Source organism: Uloborus diversus, chromosome 3, assembly GCF_026930045.1.
Source record: "Uloborus diversus isolate 005 chromosome 3, Udiv.v.3.1, whole genome shotgun sequence".
NCBI lineage: Eukaryota > Metazoa > Arthropoda > Arachnida > Araneae > Uloboridae > Uloborus > Uloborus diversus.
The window spans coordinates 65,481,554-65,505,811 of NC_072733.1; the positions used below are offsets into that span (position 1 = coordinate 65,481,554).

At 32.9% G+C, this 24,258-nt stretch overlaps 1 protein-coding gene across 1 annotated transcript in view; it reads right to left on the reverse strand.

Moving 5' to 3' along the window:
* LOC129219390 (putative defense protein 3) overlaps positions 1-4,805 on the reverse strand; it is a 37,856-nt gene extending 33,051 nt beyond the window's left edge. Inside the window, exon 1 of the mRNA XM_054853777.1 lies at positions 4,603-4,805. Within this exon, the coding sequence (XP_054709752.1) occupies positions 4,603-4,801 (199 nt within the window). The 5' untranslated portion in view covers positions 4,802-4,805. The remainder of the gene's footprint in view (positions 1-4,602) is intronic.
* Positions 4,806-24,258: the final 19,453 nt, after the last annotated feature.

Below are 24,258 nucleotides of genomic sequence, written 5' to 3' on the forward strand. Positions count from 1 at the left end.
TTTGATACGAAAACTTTTAAGTTGGATATATTAGCTCAAGTTTAAACTGATATTAGTGATTATTTGAAAAAGTTTTACTTGTTTATGTCTTTTTTGATCTGTCGTTCAACGTTATTGAACTTGCTGTTTTCTTGAATTTTACATTGCAACAATTAAGGTCATTCGAATGTCTTTGAACGTAATGATTCTTTTTGTTCTGTTTATTTCATTAAACTTGTTTTTCCCCGAAGAAGAATGCAAAATGTAGTTAAGAAAAGCTTGCCTTCGTCAAGGCTAATGAATGAAAAAAGAAAATAATTGTTAAGTTTAGCAGAATAAAGGAGAGCCTAATTTAAGGAATCGAGACATGAACGAGAAGCGAATTATGTTAGACAAATGCAGTTTCAGAGATAAATTACCAATGAAATCGTAAAAAAGAACGTAAAAAAACTAAGGGAGGCTTTTTTTAGTTTATTGCTGGTAAGAAAGTTAATAGTCCGCAATCAGTACATTGAATTGGACTCTTGGACCGAATGGACAAGTCTGTGATTAAGTCAGGTACAAAAGTCCGACTTTAATGACTCTTTGGTCGTGGAAAGAATATGTTAATCGATTTCTAGAGCTCGTCTCCATATTTTGAAAGGATTGAGAATGGAGGAATGCAGAGCAGGATTAACTAATCGTACTTATTCAAAGCAGGTAGATATTTTCAAATTTCATTAAAAAGATGTATTTTTCATTTTAAATTTTGTACTTTTTGAAAATATTTTTAGCACGCAATTGAAAATATGTCAAATTAATAAATCTATTTTTTCTGAAAAGATAAAATCAATTTATACGTGTAATTTATGTTTATCTCCAGAAAAACTACAACATTAGTTGTTATGAAAGAAAAAATCAATTTTTGTATGATGTCGGCAATTTGACTTTTTTTGTGGCAATGGTTTCATTTTTCGGAGAACTTAGAGCATGCTATATGCAAATATGACACTTAATTTTTAATTCCGACTGTTAAATTACGCCAATTTTTTTAAAAGTATTTTGACATGAATTTTCAAGTAAAACTATTTTCTTTCGAATTTTACAAGAAACGTTGTTATACATTTCTATTTACGTTGTGATATAATTAATTTAAATTTTCAATGATTAAAAAAACGTAATTTTCGAATTGTTTGTTAATATGATAAATTTGAAGAACTGCTTGGAAGTTGAAGAACGGGTTGAAGTTGTTTTCATGTGAGGTGATGATAAACTCAGAAGGTCAACAAAGGGTACCCAGCATTAACAAAAAGTCCACAAAACATGGATCACTATGTATATTGAGTTAGTTAAAAATGCGAAAGTTCCAACGTGGATGAATATGACAGGTATATAGTATGTACCGACGTGTTATATCAAGCGCTAACAGAGCAATCGGCATTTTGAGCAATTGAAATAATCATTGCAGTAATCATTAGTGAGAGACATGGTAATATGTATGAGGATTGAGGACTGTCTACAGGAAATTAATGAATCGCTGTCTGCTGTGGAGTGGTGTTTTGAACAAAGACTCCTGTAATAATGATGACAAAACTATGACACCCGTAATAACGATGAGAAAATTTCGAACTCCTGTAATATCGATGACCAAATTTTTATAGTACTTAGATTTGAGGAATTTTTGCAGAGTTAGAAAGATAAATTAATTAGCATATGAGAAGTAGCAGAAGGAATGAAAAGTTTAATATAACAAAGATTAGCCTAACAATAGGATTGCTTACTTGATAACTCGTTTAGTCTTCTTACTTATTGCCACGTAGTTTGGATGAATCTTTTCACAACGTTATATAAATTATGCTTACTATCCATACTTAGTCTCTTTTGATCTCTTCTTGTAATTACTAGTAACCCTTTCCATACATCGTTGTTAAGTCTGAAATCTTTTACATGGCTATGGTATATACAAAGCATAAATAAGTAGTCTTTGAAAGATTTTGCAAGTAATCAAGTGGATAAAATTCGATGCAAAATGATCGTTACGTTGCAAAATCAAGTCAGAATTTAATTACTTAGCATTAAAACCTTCTGCAATATTAAAAGTTGTTTCTAATAAGCTTCGACCAATTAATGTGTCGAATTGCTCTAATTTAGAAAGCCTGAAATTAATAAATAGACAATCGATTAGAATATTTTAATAGAATGCTTAACACTGTAACTTAATTTAATGAATTTTGTTCTCTCTTTTCTTATTAAAAAAAAGAAGTTATGTACTTACATAATTTAGGATTTAAAAAAAAAACTTTTCCTCGATAATACATTTGTTTTAAAGATGAAAGCAGTGACTTTCATTTAAATATAAGATATTTTTCCACGAAATGTTCACCAAGAATCAATTAATCATCATTTTTTAATTCCGACTCTTAAATTACTGCAATTTTTTAAAAAGAATTTTGACATGAATTTTCACGCAAAACTATTTTCTTTCGAATTTTTCAAGAAACGTTGTTATACATTTCTGTTTACGTTGTGATACAATTCTATTTACACTGTGATGCATTTACATTTACGTTGTGATACATTTTATCATTATATTGTGGATTTCAAGTTTTCAATTAATCCCTGTGATTGCTACAAATGGCAATTGTGGTAAAACGGAGAGAGACAAAGTCACTGACTTCAAGAAAATTGCAAGAGATAAAAGCGAATTGAATAAAATAGTATTGATTTATCGATTATTGAATGCATCGAAAGTAGATGATGTCAAAAGGGTCCGGGAGAAATATTGCTTGTCAAATATCTTTCTTGTGATTTAGAGTTATAATAAAGCAGAATGAAAGGTACGTATTTTCTTTACTGTTATGAAGTGCGTAAATATTTCAAGTTCCCTAAGTTATATTTTTGTTTAAAAAATATTTACTTTTTTCATGCATTTGATTATGCACTTTCAGTCTTGTTTACTCTAAGAAAATAGCCTACCACAGTGGTTAACTATAAAATTATAAGACGAAACATTACACACTACAAAGCAATTCATTACACACCCTACAAAGAAATTCACTACACCCTGCAAAGCGATTCATTACGCACAAACATCCGGGTGTTTGTGATTTAAAGCATGCAATTCCAAGAATTATCAAAAAGTATACAACAGAAAAATAATTTCGAAATCTGAAAGATATTGGGCTGTTAGCAGGAATCAGCGGAATTTAACTCATGAACCTTAAAGTAAGGAGAGATGTGTTTGGCTTATGCTTTTTGATCTGTTGGTTTGGAAACATAATCTATTTTCCCCATTTATGAGCATTATTCAGACATGTAACTCTATTAGTTTTGTATTTTGTATGTTTCAGTGCAATACCAGTTCGTCTTGTACCTATTCATTTGTTTATGAAACGTACTCTCTACCGAAACTATCAAAAACAAAAATCTAAACAATTAGCGAAAGAAAACTGCATTTTGATTAGCTTAAGCAGAGTTATTTTAAGTATAATTCATCTTACTCAATTTGTGTATCTTTAACACACAAGCGAACTTATAAATTTAAAAGATTAAAATATTGATAAATAATAACCAATAATACATGAAATACACTGAATAACCAATAACGTTCAAGATAGCATTTGATATTTACGGGGGTTACGACGGGGGGGGGGGGGGGGGTCAGAACTTTTTTTTCTTTGAGTATGACTTTGTAATAAGATTCTAAAGTTGGTTGATTTTTTTGCAGAATATCTTTCTACAGCAGATCCCATTTAAAGAAGTCATCAAAACCTGATATATATTCATACATATTAGTTCTTGTTTTAATTCTTGTTCAGGTACACATTTTGGATTATAAAATTAGGTCTCATAGTGTCTAAGCAAAGATCATGGATTGAATTTCTCATGCTATTTATTTTCTTTCATTTAAAACAACATTTAATAAAGCAATAAGATATTTTCTTTATTAAAAACTTTCTTTATATGTACGGAAATATTCGAGAAGATGCTAGCAACAAAAAACAAAGTAAATTGCTCAGATTTAATCTTAAATGCGCTGTTTTTCTTTGAGGATGTTATGTTTACTATTGGAATCCAATTTTACTCTCTAAAATGTAATAAAAATAAATATATTTTAAGTCACAAAACGAAACAATGATGAAACATGATTTCCATATTTCCATTTTGCTTTCCATGGTAAATATAAATGCAAATATAAACTCAATTCTCTAAGCTCTTTTAAGTCATAAAACATTTTAGAGTAACAATAGAAATTTGATACCACGTTTTTTAATGAGTAGATATAGGACTTGAATGATGTGAAATGCGTAGTATTTAAGATGCGAGAGCAATTCCTTTTACTTTAAATACAGAAATGAGTATGGCTTTTATGAAATTTCTATGAAGTATAAGTTTTCTCTAGTTTACAGAAACGAAATTTATGTTTTATAGCTTTGCGCTTGGAACACTAATTCCTTTTTTGGTAGAAAAATATTCTGCAGATAAATATAGAAAATGTAACATTGCAATATTATCAGTCATTCTATTGTTTGTTTTCAAAATGCATTTTTACGTGTGAAACATTAAAGTAATTTACTTCTCATTAACCTGATAAAAAATCAGATTTGACATTAAAGTATAACAAGGATTTAAAAGGATATTTACCATTAATAACTTGACCAGGTTTGTAAGAAAGCGAAGTCTGGAAAAGTGCATAAGGTGCCTCATATGCGAAAGTTAATCCAGGATTTCGCGAGTGGCTGATTGTATCACAGATATCAATTGGAGCGCCTTGGGGATAGCAGCTACAAATTGCGCTTGACAAAACCAGCAACAAAGTTTTGAACAATTCCACAAACTTCATGCTGCAACAGAGATGAAAAACTGCTGAAGTGTTGTAGAAATTTGGCAGAAGACATCGCAACTGGCCAAAACAAATGCTTGTTCTTGATTATTTTTATTTCAGGACTGTCGCTTGTGAAAAAAGGGGCTTTGACCTCGCTTTGAAGTGCTCCTTCCTGGGGCAAAACCAGTCTTATTTTCTTTCTCATAGATCTTGAGAACTACTACTCTTTTTATGTCATTAGAAGATCCGATATATCGTTCTCGGAAAACAATAATAATAAGTCGCATATTGCTAAATAATTGCTTTAAAGAATATATATACGATATTCGCACTCTGCGCTTGCGTTATCAAACACTTTGTTATTGCAAAAAATTGTAGCAAAGTTGATGCAGTTTACTATACCTCGATTGAAACGAAACCAAGTTTTTTTTCTGTTGTCATTGATCTAGTTTCATTGCATAAAATATAGCTGTTATTTAGCTTTGTTTTGGAACGTTAAAATTAGAGTAGGACAGAGTATTAGGATCATGATTGCACAATCAAAATGGCTTATTTTAGAAAGTTACTGATTTAAAAAGAAAATGGATCTGCTCGCATGTTATTGGAAATCAGCGCCTGTAATAAGAAGTTTATTTCCTAGCATTAAAAAAAAAGGCTTATTTAAGACTTTAAAAAATAATCAGATAACTGGGGATATAAAACAGCATGCCTTAAATTTAACTTTTTTTTTTTTCAATTTTTTTGAAGTACCTTTCCTTATACGATTTTCTACAAGTACATTTACTATTCGAGGTAAGCAAAATTTTACATTAAGCTTTACTATAATAGTCTTATTACATTCCTCATGTCCGCTTCAGAATTGCAAAGTGTGAAGTTTTAGGGGAGGATGCTTGCAAAATATAAATAGGTGTTTTCCTTTATTACTAACGAATAAAATTGTTCATAATTTGAGGCAGTGTGAAGCAAATGAGTGAAAGGGCCCAAAATGAAAATTGAAGATAAATAGTAGGCATAGAAGAAGGAATTCTCAGTTGTTTTGTAGCATGAGATGATATTGGTAGACATTTCAGGTGCTGCCATACAGTGTGATATACAGGGTGTAACAGTACAGCGTTTACAGACTTTCAGGGCAGATTGAGTACACCTAGACGATGGGAAATCACATAGCAATTTATGGTCGGAAACGCTATCCTGACGCGGTAGTGACGACACAAAGCGCAAAAAAGGTAATATTCAAATAAGAGGAAAAATTATTAAATAAAAACAAAAACCCGACTGCGTAAAAACCAAAAAAAATAAAAAGAAAAATGTATAAGCCCAGTAGTTTAGAATGTAATAAGTACTACTGAATAACTACTCCGTTGAAATAGTTTTATAACCGTACACAGATAAGACAAATCATAAATTCAAAAGCAGAATAGAAGGATCAACAGTCGGGGCCCATTCCTTTCTGATTCAAGGAACCCCGTAAAATTAGAATGGGCCCCGACTGTTGATCCTGTTATTCTGCTTTTGAATTTATGATTTGTCTTATCTGTGTACGGTTATAAAACTATTTCAACGGAGTAGTTATTCAGTAGTACTTATTACATTCTAAACTACTGGGCTTATACATTTTTCTTTTTAGTTTTTTTGGTTTTTACGCAGTCGGGTTTTTTGTTTTTATTTAATAATTTTTTATTTTCCACTTTTTAGTTAATTTTCATTGACTTAGTTATTGTCATTATAAGACGGTAGATTTCGCAACCTTGTCATTTCATTGAGAGAGTTTGTATAGTGAGGTTTATTAAGTAACTTGCGGTGGTCTAAACTACTGATAATTAGTCCCTCTAGGGACCTAACTAGACTTAAAGCTACATGTGCTTGCTCTTCGGCAAAAACGCGCGAACTAAAGTCAACCACAGCACAGCTATATAAACAGTCTGTATAACTCATGATGACGCGAAATCGGAAGCGTCCCCCCCCCCCCCCCCCGTCAGTCAAATATTTCTCGCAAAACTAAAAAAGCCTCTCAAGAAAGTACACGTCGCGAAACTCAAACCTTTGAATGAAGGCAAAAACAAATGCAACATATGTTAGCGATGAAAATCGAATAAGTAGACTTTCTGTTTTTTGGTGCTTGTTGGATGGGTTTATTTTGATGAGGACTACAATCTGAGTGTCTTGTCTTTGTTACGCATAATATATTTTTTATTACAGTACAGAATACTATAAAGAACACATGAAAGAATTTCCATCACATAGAGGGGAAAGTACATTCGGAGCGCGAGTGTCTTGACCCGCCGCCTCATGTGGGAGAAGCAATCGCTTAGACCACTCGGCCACTGAGACCCCAATTAATAGACTTAGCAAACAAAAAATTCAAGGAGTGAAAACAACCTGCATTTGTCGCACGCAGGTAGTGTGCGACACCCAGCGTGCGCCGATCTCAAACTGACAAAATGGCAACTGGTTTTCAAATGGTACTTTTGATTATTGTCATGTGTTTAGTGACACTCCCAAGGTTAAGACAAATCGATTGACGTAAGAATTACAAAAATTGGCCGAGGCGTTTAACCTGTAGAACGCCACATAGAAACGGGACATATATACATAGACTGAAAAACACATTACCCTCCTTTCCGTCGCGCACGCGCAGTCGGGTAAAAATACATGTTTATTATTTTTTAAACAGCAAAAATGCTGGTAAGTTTTTGTCTGGTGTGCACGATAGACGTCGTTATGTAAACCGAAGAATCAGCTGACAGTGCATGCGCACACGCGGTTTTTGTTGCCGCACTCGCTTTGACGTTCGATCTTGCCGGAGATGTGAGGAGATGCGCCGGAGATGTAAGGCATGCATCACTGCCCCGGGTCGTAATTTCGAACACCTACTTTGATGACGATCGTTGGGCCCTTCATGTTCTTTTTTTTTAGTTTTTTGCTGTACTAATGATTATAAACATGTTTTCTTCTCTTATTCGTTTCTTGTCTTTCTGGTGATTTGTGTCGTCAATACCACGCCAAAAAGCGTACGACCATGCATTGCTATGTTGTTTCCCATCGTCTACGTGTACTCTATCTGCCCTGAAAATCTGTAAACGCTGTGCTGTTACATCCTGTAGAAAGCAAGTTCAACAAATGAATACCAAGGATTTGAATTTGGTACGCGTTTCATTCGAAACTTAAAGATGTTTACATTTTCTCTTCACTTCTCGCTGCCTCATTTGTGAATTGCAATCCGTGGTACCAAAGTTTTTTTTGTTTATGTAACATATTTGCAATTTTGCAAAATATAGCAGAATACCAATTTAGAAATCGCACCTAATGTCTTTTCTTTTGTTTGAATACTGTGAACGTGATATTAGAAAAATTCTAGGTAATTACTAACAACGAGAAATGAAACACTTAAATGATGCTAATAATGTAAAATAAAATAAAACAACATTTCATTACATAAAATTTTCAGATTACTGCAGATACGTGTTTCGGGGCTTCAAGAAACCTCTTTTTCAATGCAATAAAGTGTGAGCTTTGGGATGAAAAGTCATCCGAGAGCTTTTCTGGAATGACTTTTATTTCTAAAGCTCATTATCTAAATGACAATTCAACCTAAAACGGTCAAATGGAAAACGAAAACTTATGGACACAAAATCTATATTTTCTGAAAATCTGCGTTTGAGGATATACGTACTAAGCTTTTGTGAAAATTGAGTACGTATGACTATTTTTTTCTGGAACATGATGATATCATGCATTTATAGTATCTCTCTCTTTAAAGAAAAAATCTTCGTTTTATATTATGTAAATAGTTTTTCTCCAAATAAAAATTGCACATAAAAACTCATTAAAATTAAGTGGATTTAATTATAGTTCACAATCTGTAAAAATCGAAGTATTATATTGATCTAATAACCGGTATACGGGAGAAGAAGTATCTTTCATAATCGAAAGAGCTTTGTCATGAACTGAAAGCACGCAACTCTCCAAGAGGGCTTACCATATGAATAAGCCGTTCTTTTTCTATTAATAAAATTATTCTCAAGGAAACAAAATTATTTCAGAGAAACATAGTCCCATTATTAGCTTACTTTCCCGTAAAAGTGAAAAAATAAAAAAAGTATGAAGGAAACTGAATGTATTGTAAAAATATTGCTAAAAACAAGAAACAGCTAAAAATAAATGCAATAATTCTGTACCTTAGAATCAGACTAACGTAAGTCCACAAATTGAGATTTTTCGTTTATTAGTGCATTTCCGCATCGAGCCATATGAACATAATACCAATAAAAAAAAAACCTTTGTAATAATTTACGAGTGTTAAAAGAGCGTGAGGACAATCCTTTGTAATGATCTAAGTGACCGTTTTTCGGCTCTCCTGTAAAGTTACGAGTATGTGACTTACGTTAGTCTGACTCTGAGGTACAGAATTAAATAAGTATTGAAAAGTAAAGAGTTGTAAGAATGGTTTTGAAATAGAGAAATCAAACGTTTCGGTTGATCTGTCTGTCTCTACCAAATCATTTTAATGGAAGTAGTGCTGTTGGAACAAATTATCTTTTTAAAACATCTTGGCAAGGATATTTCATTAACATGTTTCATTTTTTTTTATTGGAACCAGTTAATTTCAGTTTTAGTAAAAAAAAAAAAAAAACATCAACACCTAAACAGAAATGAAGGTATAAATAAATTCTAATTCCGCAACTAAAAGGTTTTTTATTTTGAACAAACGTTATGTTCAAACCTTTTCCCTCTTCATGTTAAAAGCGAGTATAACTTAAAGTAATTTTTGTCTCGAAAATTCAGAAATTAATATTTTTTGTTAGTTAATTTCAATATTGTATGCAAAAAAAAAAAACATATCACCTTCTCATTGCGTACATTATCTTAGTATCTTTGCATTAGATGCAGGAAAAGGTTATGCTCGTATTTTTTCATTCGATGAATTTCGTTGCTTTGTTCGACAAATGTAGAATTTCCCCCTCCTAAAGTTTGAATTGCCACTGAAAAGGTAATAGATTGACTGATTCAGTGAATTTGAAGTGATTTTTATTTTATCAAAATGAAGCACCTGTAGATAATTTCATTTGATGCATATAATTTATCCGGCTGTAGTTTTTAAGAGAGAAATTTCATGGTGGGGAACATTTTCCTTGTAACTAAATTGTATGACTGTTTTCTTTTATGATTGGACGCTTAAATATTCAATAAAGGGCTTCAATAAAGTGTTTAGTAAATCCTACAAAAGATTAATTAATAGATTGCTGAAAGTTATATATTAAATGCATATTCGGCGTAATTTATCAAAGCTTGACCCAGTAACTATCAGTTAAAAGGTGTAAAATTAGCATTCGTGAAGAGTGAAATACTTCAGAAATGCAATTGATGCGCCACCGTGAACGCAAGCAGGAAAGAATTCTACAGAGATTGTCAATCGAAAATGTTATACCAAATGGTTTAGCATGGGCTTCAATGAAAACTTTACCAAACATTGTCCATATAAAGAAGCTGTTACTGGATATGGAATCGTCTCTTTCGCACCACTTTGGCATGGTATCACCAAATGGTCTTGTTATACGCCTAACAAAGTTAATTTTAGGCTAGTCTCGTTCATTCCTGACTATTAGCAACGGCTAATTTGAGAGACATTTCTTAGGGTTTTGAATCAGCTTTGGCTGTGCTTCAGAAATATTCAGTCTACAGGGAAAGTTCTGAAGTTATGTGAGAAGCTGTTTCTGCTAAGCGCAGTCCAGTAGATCTGGATAAAAGTGCCTCTGGGGATGGTTTCTGATTTCGACGAGTAAGAGGAACCTTCTAAAATACTTTGAAATTATTACACTTTTGGAAGTTGTTATTTTACTCGGTTCCCTTTAAAGCAACCTGTACGAAAGATTTTCCTTGGATAATTTCTGATGTGTGCAGAACGTAATGGTAAAAAATTGCTCTTTATTTATTGTCAGTTAATGTGTCCTCATTTGCGCTCATGGAGCTCGTAACAGATGGAATTTACAGGAATACAACCCTTAGCAACTTGGAAGATTGAAATTCATGTCGTTTTTTCACCAACTAACAGTTTTCTTTTAATATGAAAGAGGTATGTTTTGTTTCCAGAAAATTATTTCAATTGCAGAAAAGGTATTGTTGATATAATTTCCTGCCTAAGCCGACCAAGGGAGAAATTCAATTCATAATAGAAAGTCGAAGTCGTTGTATTCGAAAGTAGACTCATTTTGTTTTGAATAAACTTTTGTTGGATTCCATTATTGTATTTTCAATTTTTTAAAGGTAATGTTTTCTATTCTTCCATGATCGAGGCTTTTGAATCTAACCAGCGACGCTGCAAGCATCCAGCATGGCTTTTAAAGCTGAAACTGTCTTAAAATAACGATTTATTGTAAAATTCGAACGTTATCGAAAAGATCTGACAGTGAAGGACGAGGAAGAGTATCTTCAAAGGCCCGATTTTGTGTTGGTGAAAGAAACCGTTTTTTTTCTTTTTTTTTTTTTTTTGAATCAAAATACAGATTTCAGAAACAATCGGACCACTGAATACGTTCTCGAGACGATAAAAAAAATGCTTCAATTTCGTGACGAATAGGTAGAAAATGTGTAAGATACTAGTTTTGGAACTGTAACTCGATATCCGATTGGTCGGAAAGGAAGAAATAATGTCCGAAGTACTTCACCTTACGTGCACTCTACGTCGAAAGCATTTTGATCGATCTGGGCGCCCTCTAGCGCTTTCTCCCAAGATCCCAGTTTCTTAAATTGATTCCATTGGCCGGGTAGAAATGGATTTCCGACCGCTTTCCTTCCACGAGTTTTCCTCTTTTTTTTCCGGTATTACATATTTCCTGCCGTTTTATCCAATACCCTCTAGCGTTACAAAGGTTGTTATTTCTCAAATATCACCACAGACAGTTCGAGCATGAAAAAATAAGTTAAAGCAAATAGAGTCGAGTGTAGGAACATTTATTTCGAGGTAAAAATTTTCAGCTTTTTCTTGCGATTTTTATTTGAAAAACTGAAGTGTTGCAAGTTCTGAGATGCTAGATATGTGTAAAATTTTAAAAGGTATCCTAAACATAATAGGATCAACCCTGAGGTTAGAAACTATGTGTTAGTCTTGCACTCGAAATGCCTTTGCGATCTCATTTATCAGGTACTTTTTAGCAGTTACTAGAGTAACAGGCTCTTGATTTGGAAAAGGAAGCTAGCTCTTTGGATTACTTACTGGCATTAGTTATAATTTACTTTGATAGTTTTCAAAAAGATTATCAGAACTTTAAATACGTGTAGAACGACAAGATTACCTTATCTGTAAAAATATCAAATGTTTTTAAGCATTAGTTTCGGCTAAAAATTATACAAAAACTTTTTGTATGTATGTAAAAATACGCAATAGTCCAATGAGCATCGTAACTAAATAAACTGAAATAAATAATAGAGAGCTTTTCTTGATTTTTCCACACTCATAGATTCACACTTTCATAATCATTTCTTCTCATAAAGACGATTCCACCATTACGTGTGGTACAAATTGGACTATATAACCCCTTATATATATATATATATATATATATATATTATATATATATATATATATATATATATATACACTGGTATGCAAAAATTAAGGACGAAGTCGAAAAATTAGCATATCACCGGCACGATCTCCGGATCTCAATCCCATCGAGCATGTATGGGATTTTCTAGGCAGACGCTTGGCAGCTCGTACCTTACCACCAGTAACGATTCGGGAGCTTCGATTGGCGCTGCAAGACGAATGGGCAGCAATGCCTCAACAACTCATTGACACCCTCATTATCAGCATGGGCAGACGCTGTGAAAACTGCCTCGCAGTCGGGGGAGATCATATCCCCTACTAAAGACCGGATGTTTCTTGCTGGACACCCATCACAGGGATGTTTCGGCCTTCAGTCGCATTGAGCTCCATGCTACTTTTTCCATAAAGCTTCTTTTTATCCCTCTGATTTCTCTTTTAGTAAGTGTTGCTTATATATATACATTACACATGTCCTTACGTATTGGGGATCTTACGGTATTAAATGTGTTGATTTGGAAAGCTTTTCTACAAAGTTATACTGAGAAAATCGTCTCGTCCTCAATTTTTGCACACCAGTATATATATATATATATATATATATATATATATATATATATATATATATATATATATATATATATATATATATATATATATATATATATATATATATTAGGGTGGTCCTTATTTTTGATGTTGTAGATATTTTACACGACGCCCCCTCAATTTGTTCCATTATACAAATAAATGATCCATACAAAATTTTAAGTCAATCCATGAATATTAACACGTGCCCCTAGGGCCCCATTTTTTGAGTTTCGAAGAAAAAATTGCGGATTTTCTCATTTTTATGTAAAAATATTCCTAGGTTTCATATTTAATGTAACTTTGAACCTCAATAGATGTTGCTACTTCCAGACCAACCATTCTCTCACATTAATTCTGTAAAATTTTACATATTACATAGGGTACATGTACACCAATGGCCTTCGGACTGGTATACCGCTATTCGCGCTCGTTTTAAACCAAGCGGCAGGGGAACATTTCTTTCCACCTATATGGACACAAGGGATTCTAAAGGCCATTAATGAATGGCCTAGGCCATTAATGAATTAATTTTGACTACAACAAATTGCCTCCTCCAGGCTGTGGGGGTGTTGATTTAGAAAAATTTCTGTGTATGTAATAGGTGTGGCAAATAGGGTCACTAGGTTTCCATGCTATAAATATAAGTATTGACAATTATATTTTAATTCGCTGTTCTTTATTATATACTTAGATGTTTATGCATTCTTATAATTTAAATTTTGAAAAATCCTCGATTACCCTACCATAAAAATAAACTCTATTTTCCATATCTAAAATATAAATTAAAAAAAATGCCAGATCTGAATAATGTACAAATCTATACTTTAAACTGTCTTCTATTTCAGTACATAGTCCTTTATTATCTTCAAATTCCTCTTGCAATTCAGAAGATTTAAAAACCGAAAGGGGTATCTATCCTAACCTGTTGAACCTTTTTTCTATATCTGGTCTACCACAACGCAAAAAAGCTTGACAACTATTGATATATGCTCGCATTTCATCAATGTTAGATAAATGCCATATTAGGGACAAAGATGCTGCTCATTTATTAACTGCCTTTGTATGCAGTAAATTTAAATCCAAATTACCTTATGATCAATCGTACATCCCTTAAGAGAGCAAGAGAAAATCTTCGAGAGGTAAAATCAGATTTCATGAATTTAAACTTAGATTTTTTAGTTATTCCCAGGGATACAAAGCTACATCCAGATGTAACTGGAAAAAAACGAAGATAGGCTTACCATGATAGCTTCAGGTACTAATGTTGAACAGCTACTCAGAATTTCCGAGATATTTCTTCAGTTGTATATGATATCTTAGATGATTGCTCTTTATTGCTAACTGTTCAAGCTGTAGTGTTTTATACAGCGGCTTACAATACCGGCCGTATAAATTGTGCATGTAATTTTTTAGAGCAAAAGCTGAACGGCGATATATTGCATTTGTATTGCTATCATCATGCACTTGAAATCGTACTGCAGATTGTCTTTAAAGAAGTTCTTGCCTTTCTTAGTTTAGACTCGATATTTCATTATTTAAACGTTTCAAAATTTAAAAAGTACTTACCACTTAAATTCTAAAAGAAGAATTTTATGACATATTATTGTTCGTAGAAAGCGGAATTAAGAACTATTACAGAGAATTCTCATAACGTGTAATAATGTTTCTTGGTGAAGTCCTCCCTCCAACAGGGATATGTTTTCGGCAACCTGGAGCTTATCTGTGAGCCAGATGGGTGGCAAAAGGAATTTATTGTTTGAATATTTATATATTTAGGAAACAATTTAAATTGACCTTACATGAAGAGAATGCCCGTAAATGCTGTTAAATGTTGTATAAAGATATAGTTTTTCGCAGCAACCCATTCTAGGCCTTTTAAATTAATATAAAGTCTTGTGTCTGAAAAACCTGCTGCGTACAAAATTACGACAAACATGCAGCAGAAGCAGTGATTGAAAAATTCATAAATCACTTACGGTACTTAGGGAATGAACTAGTAGCTTTGTCCGTATTGGATGAAGGAATTAACTTTGAATATAGGAAAAGACTAGTCCAAAACATGCTTGTGATAAGAAGACGTGTCTGATGACTGTATAAAAAATTTCAGATAACAGTAGACGACTTGGAATACTTTCTTAGTAAAGATCTTCCTCTTTATAGAATCAATTACAAGTCAATAAAACTGTTTGATAAGTTACAAACACCAAAAGATGTTTTCCTTTGATCCTGATTCATGGCAAAATGAAAGAGGCTATTTAAAGGGAAGAGATATCGTTAAAATGCTGAAAGTTTGGAATGATACAACTGAAAGAGGAGCACAATTAATCGAAGAATTTCAAAATCAATTTTCCAAATATGAGTCACAAAAGCAATTTAGTATTTTACAGACAATTCAAGACTATCGAGAAAAAAAATGCACACGATTGAGATACATTGTGAAAAGCGTACGATTAAGGTAACGTTTCCAAAGCACTATTTCATTCTTATTCAATGTAAAATCTTTAGACGATATGAAGTAGTTAAAAAGATGAATTTTAGCGCTATTTCGCTGTAAAAATATTTGCAAACATAGGAGAAACGATGTACGGGGTCTGAAGTGAAAACTCGAAGATTTGAGTGAAAATTATCAAAAGTGTTAAAGTTCAACGTCCTAGGGGCACGTGTTATTATTGACGGATCGAGTTCAAATTTTGCACCGATTACTTTTTATTATAGTGCCACAAAACTAGGGGGCGTCACTTGTTGAATTCCGAAAAAAAAATTTCCCATATAAATAAGGACCACCCTATATATATATATATATATATATATATATATATATATATATATATATATATATATATATATATATATATATATATATATATATATATATATATATAAAATAATAATAAAAGTGAAAAATATTGAAAAGACCACACCAAGAGCCCATAGATGCGCATCGCAGCAAAACTAAAAAGCCAAGTAAATATAAAATTAAGCAAACAGAATTACAAAAATTAAACAAATTATAAATAACAATTGATGATAAAAAGGAAAAATGCAAACAGCTATTAAGTAGGAATAGAAAAAGAGTGAATCCAGAGCTCATCAGCCGTGGAGGATTCATTAATTATGGTCAAAAGACCAAAATTTTAACTATAAACTAGAAGAGAATGCTTAAGCTCCAGTACATGTAATATAGAGTAACAATGGGCAAACGCACCACTTGCTAAGCTAAAAACAATAAACTAGAGCTCAAACCTAAAACTAAAAGCAGGGGGTTTTGCCACGACTAATTAGGAAAACAAGTTCCGATAATTAGCCTTCCACGGGACAGTACCTGCCAATAACAAAATTGTCTTACCTTGAAATCCATGTAAACATATCCTGTCCGTTGTTCAGCATGATAAAAAAGCCTATCCATTCGTCAACAAAACATTAAAAATATAAAAACCATGTCCGAAAGACAGTCCAAAGACGTACCAGGTCGCCTGTTTCACACGTGTAAAAATTTTATCCACTACAGTGATTCATAAAAAAATGGTTTGTCACGGTTGTATCATACATTTACACAGTTAAACAGTTTCAAAAGAAGCGAAATGTTCATCGAAGGCTATACTTAAGCAGATGTTTTCAACTAGATTTTTAGGGAAGTTATTATGAAAAAGTAAGTTTTTGAGTACTGAAATTTCTTGCTTAAATGCAGAAATGGTGTTGCAAATTCTTTTAATTCTGATAGCTTGCGAAACAATAATGCCAATAAAAACCTTTTTACTAAGGCAGGAGGAGAAATCTTGTAAACTGTTAACTGCGAAATTGAATTCACGTCTTTTATCATAGATTGTAGTGGAACAATTTGAGTCAATTTGTATGTTGATATCCAAGAAATTAAAGCTATTATGATTAGAATTGGTCTTTTTGAGCGTTAATGAACTATGATAAATAGTTTTGCTGAGTTCAGAAAAATTAGGAAAATTTATACACAAAAGGTCATCAATGTATCTACAACAAAGAGGTGTAGAGGAAGGATTGTCAATTAAATATTTTCGTTCATAATATAAAAGAAAAAGGTTGGCTAATGTAGAGCTAAAATTAGCTCCCATTGCTATGCCATTAATTTGAAGAAAACATGAATTACCATTTTTGAAAAAATTATTGAAAATACAAAATTTAAAAAGACCAAGAAAAAACAATTCATTAAAATCAAGGGAATCCTTGACTGAATTAAAAAGTTCTGAAACAGAGGAAAAAAGTTCAACGAGTGGGATATTGGTGAAGAGGTTTTCAAAATCAAAAGTTTCTAAGTGGTTTATATCAAGCATATTAAGTAAATTGATGACTTCAGCACTATTATTAACAATCCAGAACCAATTCATTTGTTGAAGTTTAAGTTGTTCAAGAATTTTTTGAGAAATTGTTCAAGCTTTACACTCAGATTTTTTCCAATGGTGTTGGTGGCAGAGCAAATAAATCGAAATCCAACAGGTGTTTTATGAAATTTAGGAATTGCATATAAGTAAGGTAAGTTAACAGAATCGGGACGTGGCAATTTAAAAAGTTTGTAAGCAGCAGCAAATTTTTTGATGATGGAGGATTCATTAAGTTTGGAGGCAACATAAGTGGTGGTTTTTTCTAGTTCATTTTTCAAAATATTAGCATATAATTTTTTGCAGCAGATAGAGTAATTAGAACTTGCTTTATCAACAACTGTAAAGACGAAAGCTTTTTTAAAATTATTGATGGCATTATTTTCATCAGCAGAAAGATGGAAGTATGAAGATTCAGTGTTAGCAATATCACGTAAACGTGATTTCAGTTCAATTAAAAAGTGGTGTCTATATTCAAGAAATGCATTGAGTGGAATATATATAATTCTTAGAACTTAAAATAAAATATTCTATATTTAGACAGCGCAAATGCAGCAAACGTGTTAAATGTACATTATATCCCACTAAAAACATTCTGTAAAAAACTAGCCAAATCTCCCTGGAGCTGCTTGTTTATCTCTAAAAAGTAATGAAATCTAGACAAAGTCATGACAAGTCTAAGGTTCTTTACTGCGATTTCTGTATTATTATAGTTAATGCTGTGTGACTTGGCCGTTAAACATTCTTTATACGTTAGTGGGTACAAGTCAATTTTGTTTACACGTTTTCCAAGTGGCAATTTTCCATCGTCAATGGGTAGCGGTTCTGGCGACAGATTGGTAATTGGTGTCATGGAGCACCTGGTTTTGTACCCTTGTGCACCCTTTAACGGTCAAATCACACAATATTAACTATAATTATACAGAAATCGCAGTAAGAAACCTTAGACTTGTCATGACTTTGTCTAGATTTTATTACTTTTTAGAGATAAACAAGCAACTCCATCGAGACTTGGCTAGTTTTTTACAGAATGTTTTTAGTGGGATATCACTTCTTTTTGTAGAATGTTCGAGTAGACAAAAGTTAGATTAGATTAAATTAGAAGATGTGTCCCACTACGCTGCACTTTTGCAATGACAGTCGATGTTTTTATGTACCAATAGTAGAAGGGGACATTACCATATCTCTAATACAGCTGAGACCAGCTGAGGGTTCTTCATTAAATACTTCAGACTTTCGATTTTTGACATCAAATAAAGTGGCCCACCAAGTTGAACATTTTTTGTAAAGGCGGTATGTCGATCTCTAATAGTTTGGTTGGGCTCTTGTGTTTTCTAATCAGGGTCACTCCAGATTTTCGATTAGCCTAGTTTTTATAGTTTTCCCTTTATGTGGCCATTAAACCCTAACTAAACCCAAATTTCACCTTTCTGAGTTTATGGGAAGTACTAGTTCTATTTTGATGATCATGAGTGAGTGAGTGTCATAAATGCGAAACTTTGCTTTCGCTTAACTTCGGAACTAAATGACCTACAGACTTGAAATTTCGGATTTTAAGTATGTGATTATAGCTTACTGGATGACGAAAATTTCTGCGATCTGGTCTCATCAGAAGGTTCTCAAATAGGGGCCTGAAAATGCGGCGAAATGGTTCCAGTAAAGGATGGTATGGCAGTGCTTGCTTCGCGCTCGACTTGGCGGGGGCACTGCCCTGCCCCCCCCCCCCCATTCATGAAATTATTATCTTGATTATTTTTCTTTTTTTGAAAAAATTTGAATTTCTGATAAGTAAAATATTAAAAGATAAACAATTTAAATTAATTAGAATAAAAAACTTTTTTTTAATGAGCTGCAGATTCTATGGCTGTTTATTTACATCTCATTCCTCCTCCTCTTATTCCTTCTTATTTTCCCCGGAAATTTTCGTAACACTAGGTTTTTCGTTGATTATTGCTTTCATTTTTATATCGCATGATTATTTGAGTATATTTCATTCTTAAAAAATAAAAATTATTAAAGCTTAACACGTGAGAAATTATAATAAAATGTATTAACAGAAAATAAAATTGATCAACTTTGTGTTCATAAAAATGAAAATTTGAAGTAGATGCAATTATATATCAGAACATCGAACTATGCCCGCCCTTTATTGGGATCGGGAAGGGGGAACCGCACCCCCTCTTTCGGAAATTAATGCACTACATGTAAGTGAGCGCGGGTTTTGTTGTTTTTTGGGGGACGGCTTCATACCTCCTAACAATAAATTTGTTGCAGTGTTATCCATTATTCAGGATTTCGTGATAGCTGGTGCACCTGATCTAATAGGAACTAAAAATTCTTCCCATGTTATTTGTAAAATTTTACAAAAAACGTTTTCTGATTGCACAGTATTTGACTGTCCCAGAGATTTTTCGCATTTCCCAGCTGTTTGGGAAATGATGTGCAAGCATTTTGTGCCACTTTTGCTAAAGAATTTTGCAGGTTCCGTTACTGAAAATCAATTGAAAAGAAAGGCATTACTCAATAAGTCAATGCGTCGAAAAATATTGAAAGTGTCCTAAACCAGCTTTTCTCAATCTTTTTTTGACCCATGGACCGGCGAAGGCAGTCAAAAATAATCGCAAATCGGTAAGTCCCCTCTTCGCCCCTTTTTTTTTCATTTCATTTTTTTAAAAAAAAAATCTACTCGTGGACTGTTAAAACAAACTAGAAAAATGTTCTTTTTTTCTTTAATTTTATGGCAAATAAATAAATAAATAAATAAATAAGAATAAAAAAATAAATAATTAAAACTCTGGTACCATTAAAAACTTCTAAGTTTAGTGGACGGGTGGGGATATTCTTTTCTTTTTTACAAATTATAATAATTCATATTTAATGCATAGATAAATATATAAATAAAACTTTACTTGGTTCTAAATATTTGTTGGAAAAAATATTTAAAAGTTAAAATTGTAAATTATTGCATTAGTCAGACATAAGTAATAAACAATGGCAAAAAACACAGAAGATTTCGAAATTAACTATAAAATTCATGTAAAAAGTACCGTATTTTTATTGTTTATCATAGTTTTGCTTTTTATTTTTTTTTTCTTTCATTTGAGTAAGGAATCCCCTACCCCCCTTTTTTTTTTAACCTGGGAGAGTGAAAGTTTCTGAGGGCTAGTCCAATTTTTTCTGCTAACCGGTGCCAGTCCCCCGGACTACCGGTTGGGAATCTCTGGACTACATTGTTATTATTGAGCAATCACGATTGCTTATTGTTCTTATTTGACTGTTTTTGGCGTTACGCTGATTTTTCCCACCGCCACCCTCCGCACCATTACCGTGGACCGGCTGGCTCCTCACGATGCTGCTCCTATAGCGAAAACCGTCTCCAGGTTGCATCCATGTCCTACACACACGCGCATACATACACAACTACACACACACACACGCACATACACACACACAAACATATACACATACACACACAAACACATGCACACACAAACACATACACACAAATACACACATACAAACACTTACACACACGCATACATACAGACACCCACACATACACACACACATACACAACTACCCACACATTCATGCATGCTCACAGACACAAACACATATGCCTACACACACATACACATACCCCCCCACACATATTCATACACACACATACACATACCCCCCACACACAAACACACACGCCAACATACACACACGTGATTGCGAAAAACATAATTTGAATTCAAGATGTCAAAATTCAAATTAATTTTTTTGTTTTTGTTTTTATTGCTTTCATTTTTGTATGGATCTCGTCATTTGTAATATTGCCGTATATTTGCACCTGTTTATGTTATGAAAATAAAATGTCTATAAATTTCTATGAAAAATCTCCTAAAAACTAATTAATAACTCCTGAACATGGATTTATTCCTTTTACCCCCCACCTGGCTCAGGGATAAGCTCCAGGTTGCCGAAAACATATGGAGGGACTTCACAAGGAAATATTATTAAAAGTTATGAGAATTCTTCGTAATCTTTCTCAATTCCGCTTTTTACGAACAATAATATGTCATCAACTTCGTCTTTTAAAATTTAAGTGGTATGTGTACTTATTGAAATGTTATAAGTTATGAATGGATGTGGAGATCTTTCACCAGATTTTGATGCGCTTAAGTAATGAAATATCAGGTCTAGAACTAAGAAAAGCAAGAACTTCTTTAAAGACACATTCTGGAGTACGATTTCAAGTGCATGATGATGGTAATTCAAATGTTACATGTCACCGTTCAGTTTATGCTCTAAAAAATTGCATGCACAATTTATACGGCCGGTATTGCAAGCCGTTGTATCAAACACTACAACTTGAACAGTTACCAATAAAGAGCAATCATCTAAGATATCATATGCAACTGCAGAAATACCTCAGGAATTCCGAGTAGCTGTTCAACACTGGGACCTGAAGCTATCACGGTAAGCCTATCAGCGTTTTTTTCCCCCAGTTACATCTGGATGTAACTTTGTATTCCAGTGAATAACTAAAAAATCTAAATTTCAATTCATGAAATTTGATTTTACCTCTCGAAGATTTTCTCTTGCTCTCTTAAGGGATGTACGATTGATCACAAGGTCATTTGGATTTAAATTTACTGCATCTACATAGGCTGTTAATAAATGAATCGCATCGATGTCCCTAATATGGCATTTGTCTAACAGATATGAAAGGAGCAGATATCAATAGTTGTCAAGCTTTTTTGCGCTGTGATAGACCAGACATAGAAAATGGTTCAGCAGGTAAGGATTTATACCCATTTTGGTTTCTAAATCTTGTGAAATGCAAGAAGAATTTGATGATAATAAAAGACTATGTACTAGAAGAAGAAAATTAATTTTAAGCATAAATTTTTACATTATCTTTTAAAATTTTTATTTCAGATATGGAAAATACAATATATTTTTAATTTAATGTAATCGAGGATTTTTGAAAACTTGTATTTTAAGAATTAAAAATTGCATAAACATTTAAGTATATTTATAAATAAAGAACAGCGAATTAAAATATAATTGCCATTACTTATATTTATAGCTTTGAAACCTAGGGACCCTATTTGCCACACCCATAACATATAAGGGAGACCGGGGTTAGTTGTTACAATTTTTTTCAATATTTTTTACGCTAAACTATTTCAGTTATTTAAACGCGTAAAACTTTAAAATGCATCTAGATTGTTTAACATTCATAACATATTTTTTAAAAAATGATTAGAAGCCACTACTCCAAAATATTTCAAGTTTTTTGAATAGATGTAGATTGTAACAACTTACCCCACCACGGGGCATGTTTTTACAGTATATGGGGTTAGTTGTTACATGAGATATATTTTAGTAATGAAATGAATTTTACACATTTTCTGGTTTATTCTGTTAAATTTTAAAACTTCTTAACCACGTTGGAAATCAAAAACTTTTTGGCTTCACAAATTTACTTCATTAATGACTTATTCTAATAAACTATCATCATCATTATCATTGTCCGTGAATTACAATTTTTACAAGCATATAATTTATCAAACTTAGCACATCGGTCACGTGCCCATTTGTCATAATTACGACATTGAAGCCGTTGGATTCTGAGTACGGTTTAGAGCACTCTATGCAGAACCAGTCTTCATCATCTTCACACGAAGGATGCACTGTTTGGACGCACCTTTTTGCAGCATTTTTTTTTTTGCCTTTGTGTCTGTTGATTTATTCTCTGTTAGACACAATTTCCTTTTCGCAGATTTTTGTTTCCCAGCTGTGGCTTGCAAAACATTTTTTATTGGGGTGTCTGTTAAAGTGGCGCTGACCTATGGTTTCCGCTTGCGAACCGTCTTCACTTCTGCACTGCTTGCAGCGTTGGAGAAAGACCTATACATTCGAATAATACATTATTTATTATTATTATCATTGTTATAATTATTATTATTATTTATTCAAAAATACATATTAACAACAAATTAATCATAGAATGAAAGAGATCAGAATTATTATTATTATTATTATTATTACTATCGTCATCCAACTACAGTACTTTATATGAATTAAATCATGCAATTACACAGATCAGAAATACTACTTACCACCGTTAGCACTTTTAATCTTACTGCAGAATCTCTCTAGTGTTACGAAATTCATCGGCTGCCTTTCGTAATGAACTACTTGCAATTACTTCTTTAGCCACATCCAAGTATGTTTCTTTAGGTGTTTTGCCCCTGTCCGTCTTGTTTTTATATTCCCCCGCCATATCACATTTAAAAAGAAAACATAACATTAAATTAAAACTTGCATGGGGCAAGTTATTACTTGTAACAACTAACCCCATCGAAATTGTAACAACTTGCCCCATACGGCGCCACTTTAGTTATTGGCACACATTACTGGTATTATATCTTTGTAGAAAACTTTTAAATATGTTAGCACTTACCTAAAAATGTAGGCTTTCACGTGATATAGAAATAAATTCGTTATCTGCAATGGCTTCGAAAGAAATAGAAAAATAACAGCGGAAAGAAAAATTACTTCCAGACTCTAAAAACCGTTTTTCTTGAGCACTCTCCATGCTACTGACTGCAAGCACTCCAGTGATTGTCAGGGAATGGAGATGGGTGAGTGCTATCATCTACTGCAAGGAAAGTCAGTTTGTCTTGGCGGTTACTTTTAAATTCAAATGTAACAAGTTACCCCGTGTAACAACTAACCCCGGTCTCCCCTACAGGGAATTTTGTAAATCATCACCCCCAAAGCCTGGAGGAGGTAATTTGTTCTTGTCAAAGATCATTCATTAATGGCCTAGACCATTTATTAATGGCCTAGACCATTCATTAATGGCCTTTAGAATTCCATGTGTCCATCTTGGTGGATTGAAATGCTTCCCTGCCGCTTGGTTTGAAACGAGCGCAAAAACATTTAAGCATGTGGTCCCTTCATGGCTACCGGTTGCTATGGATGGACCATCG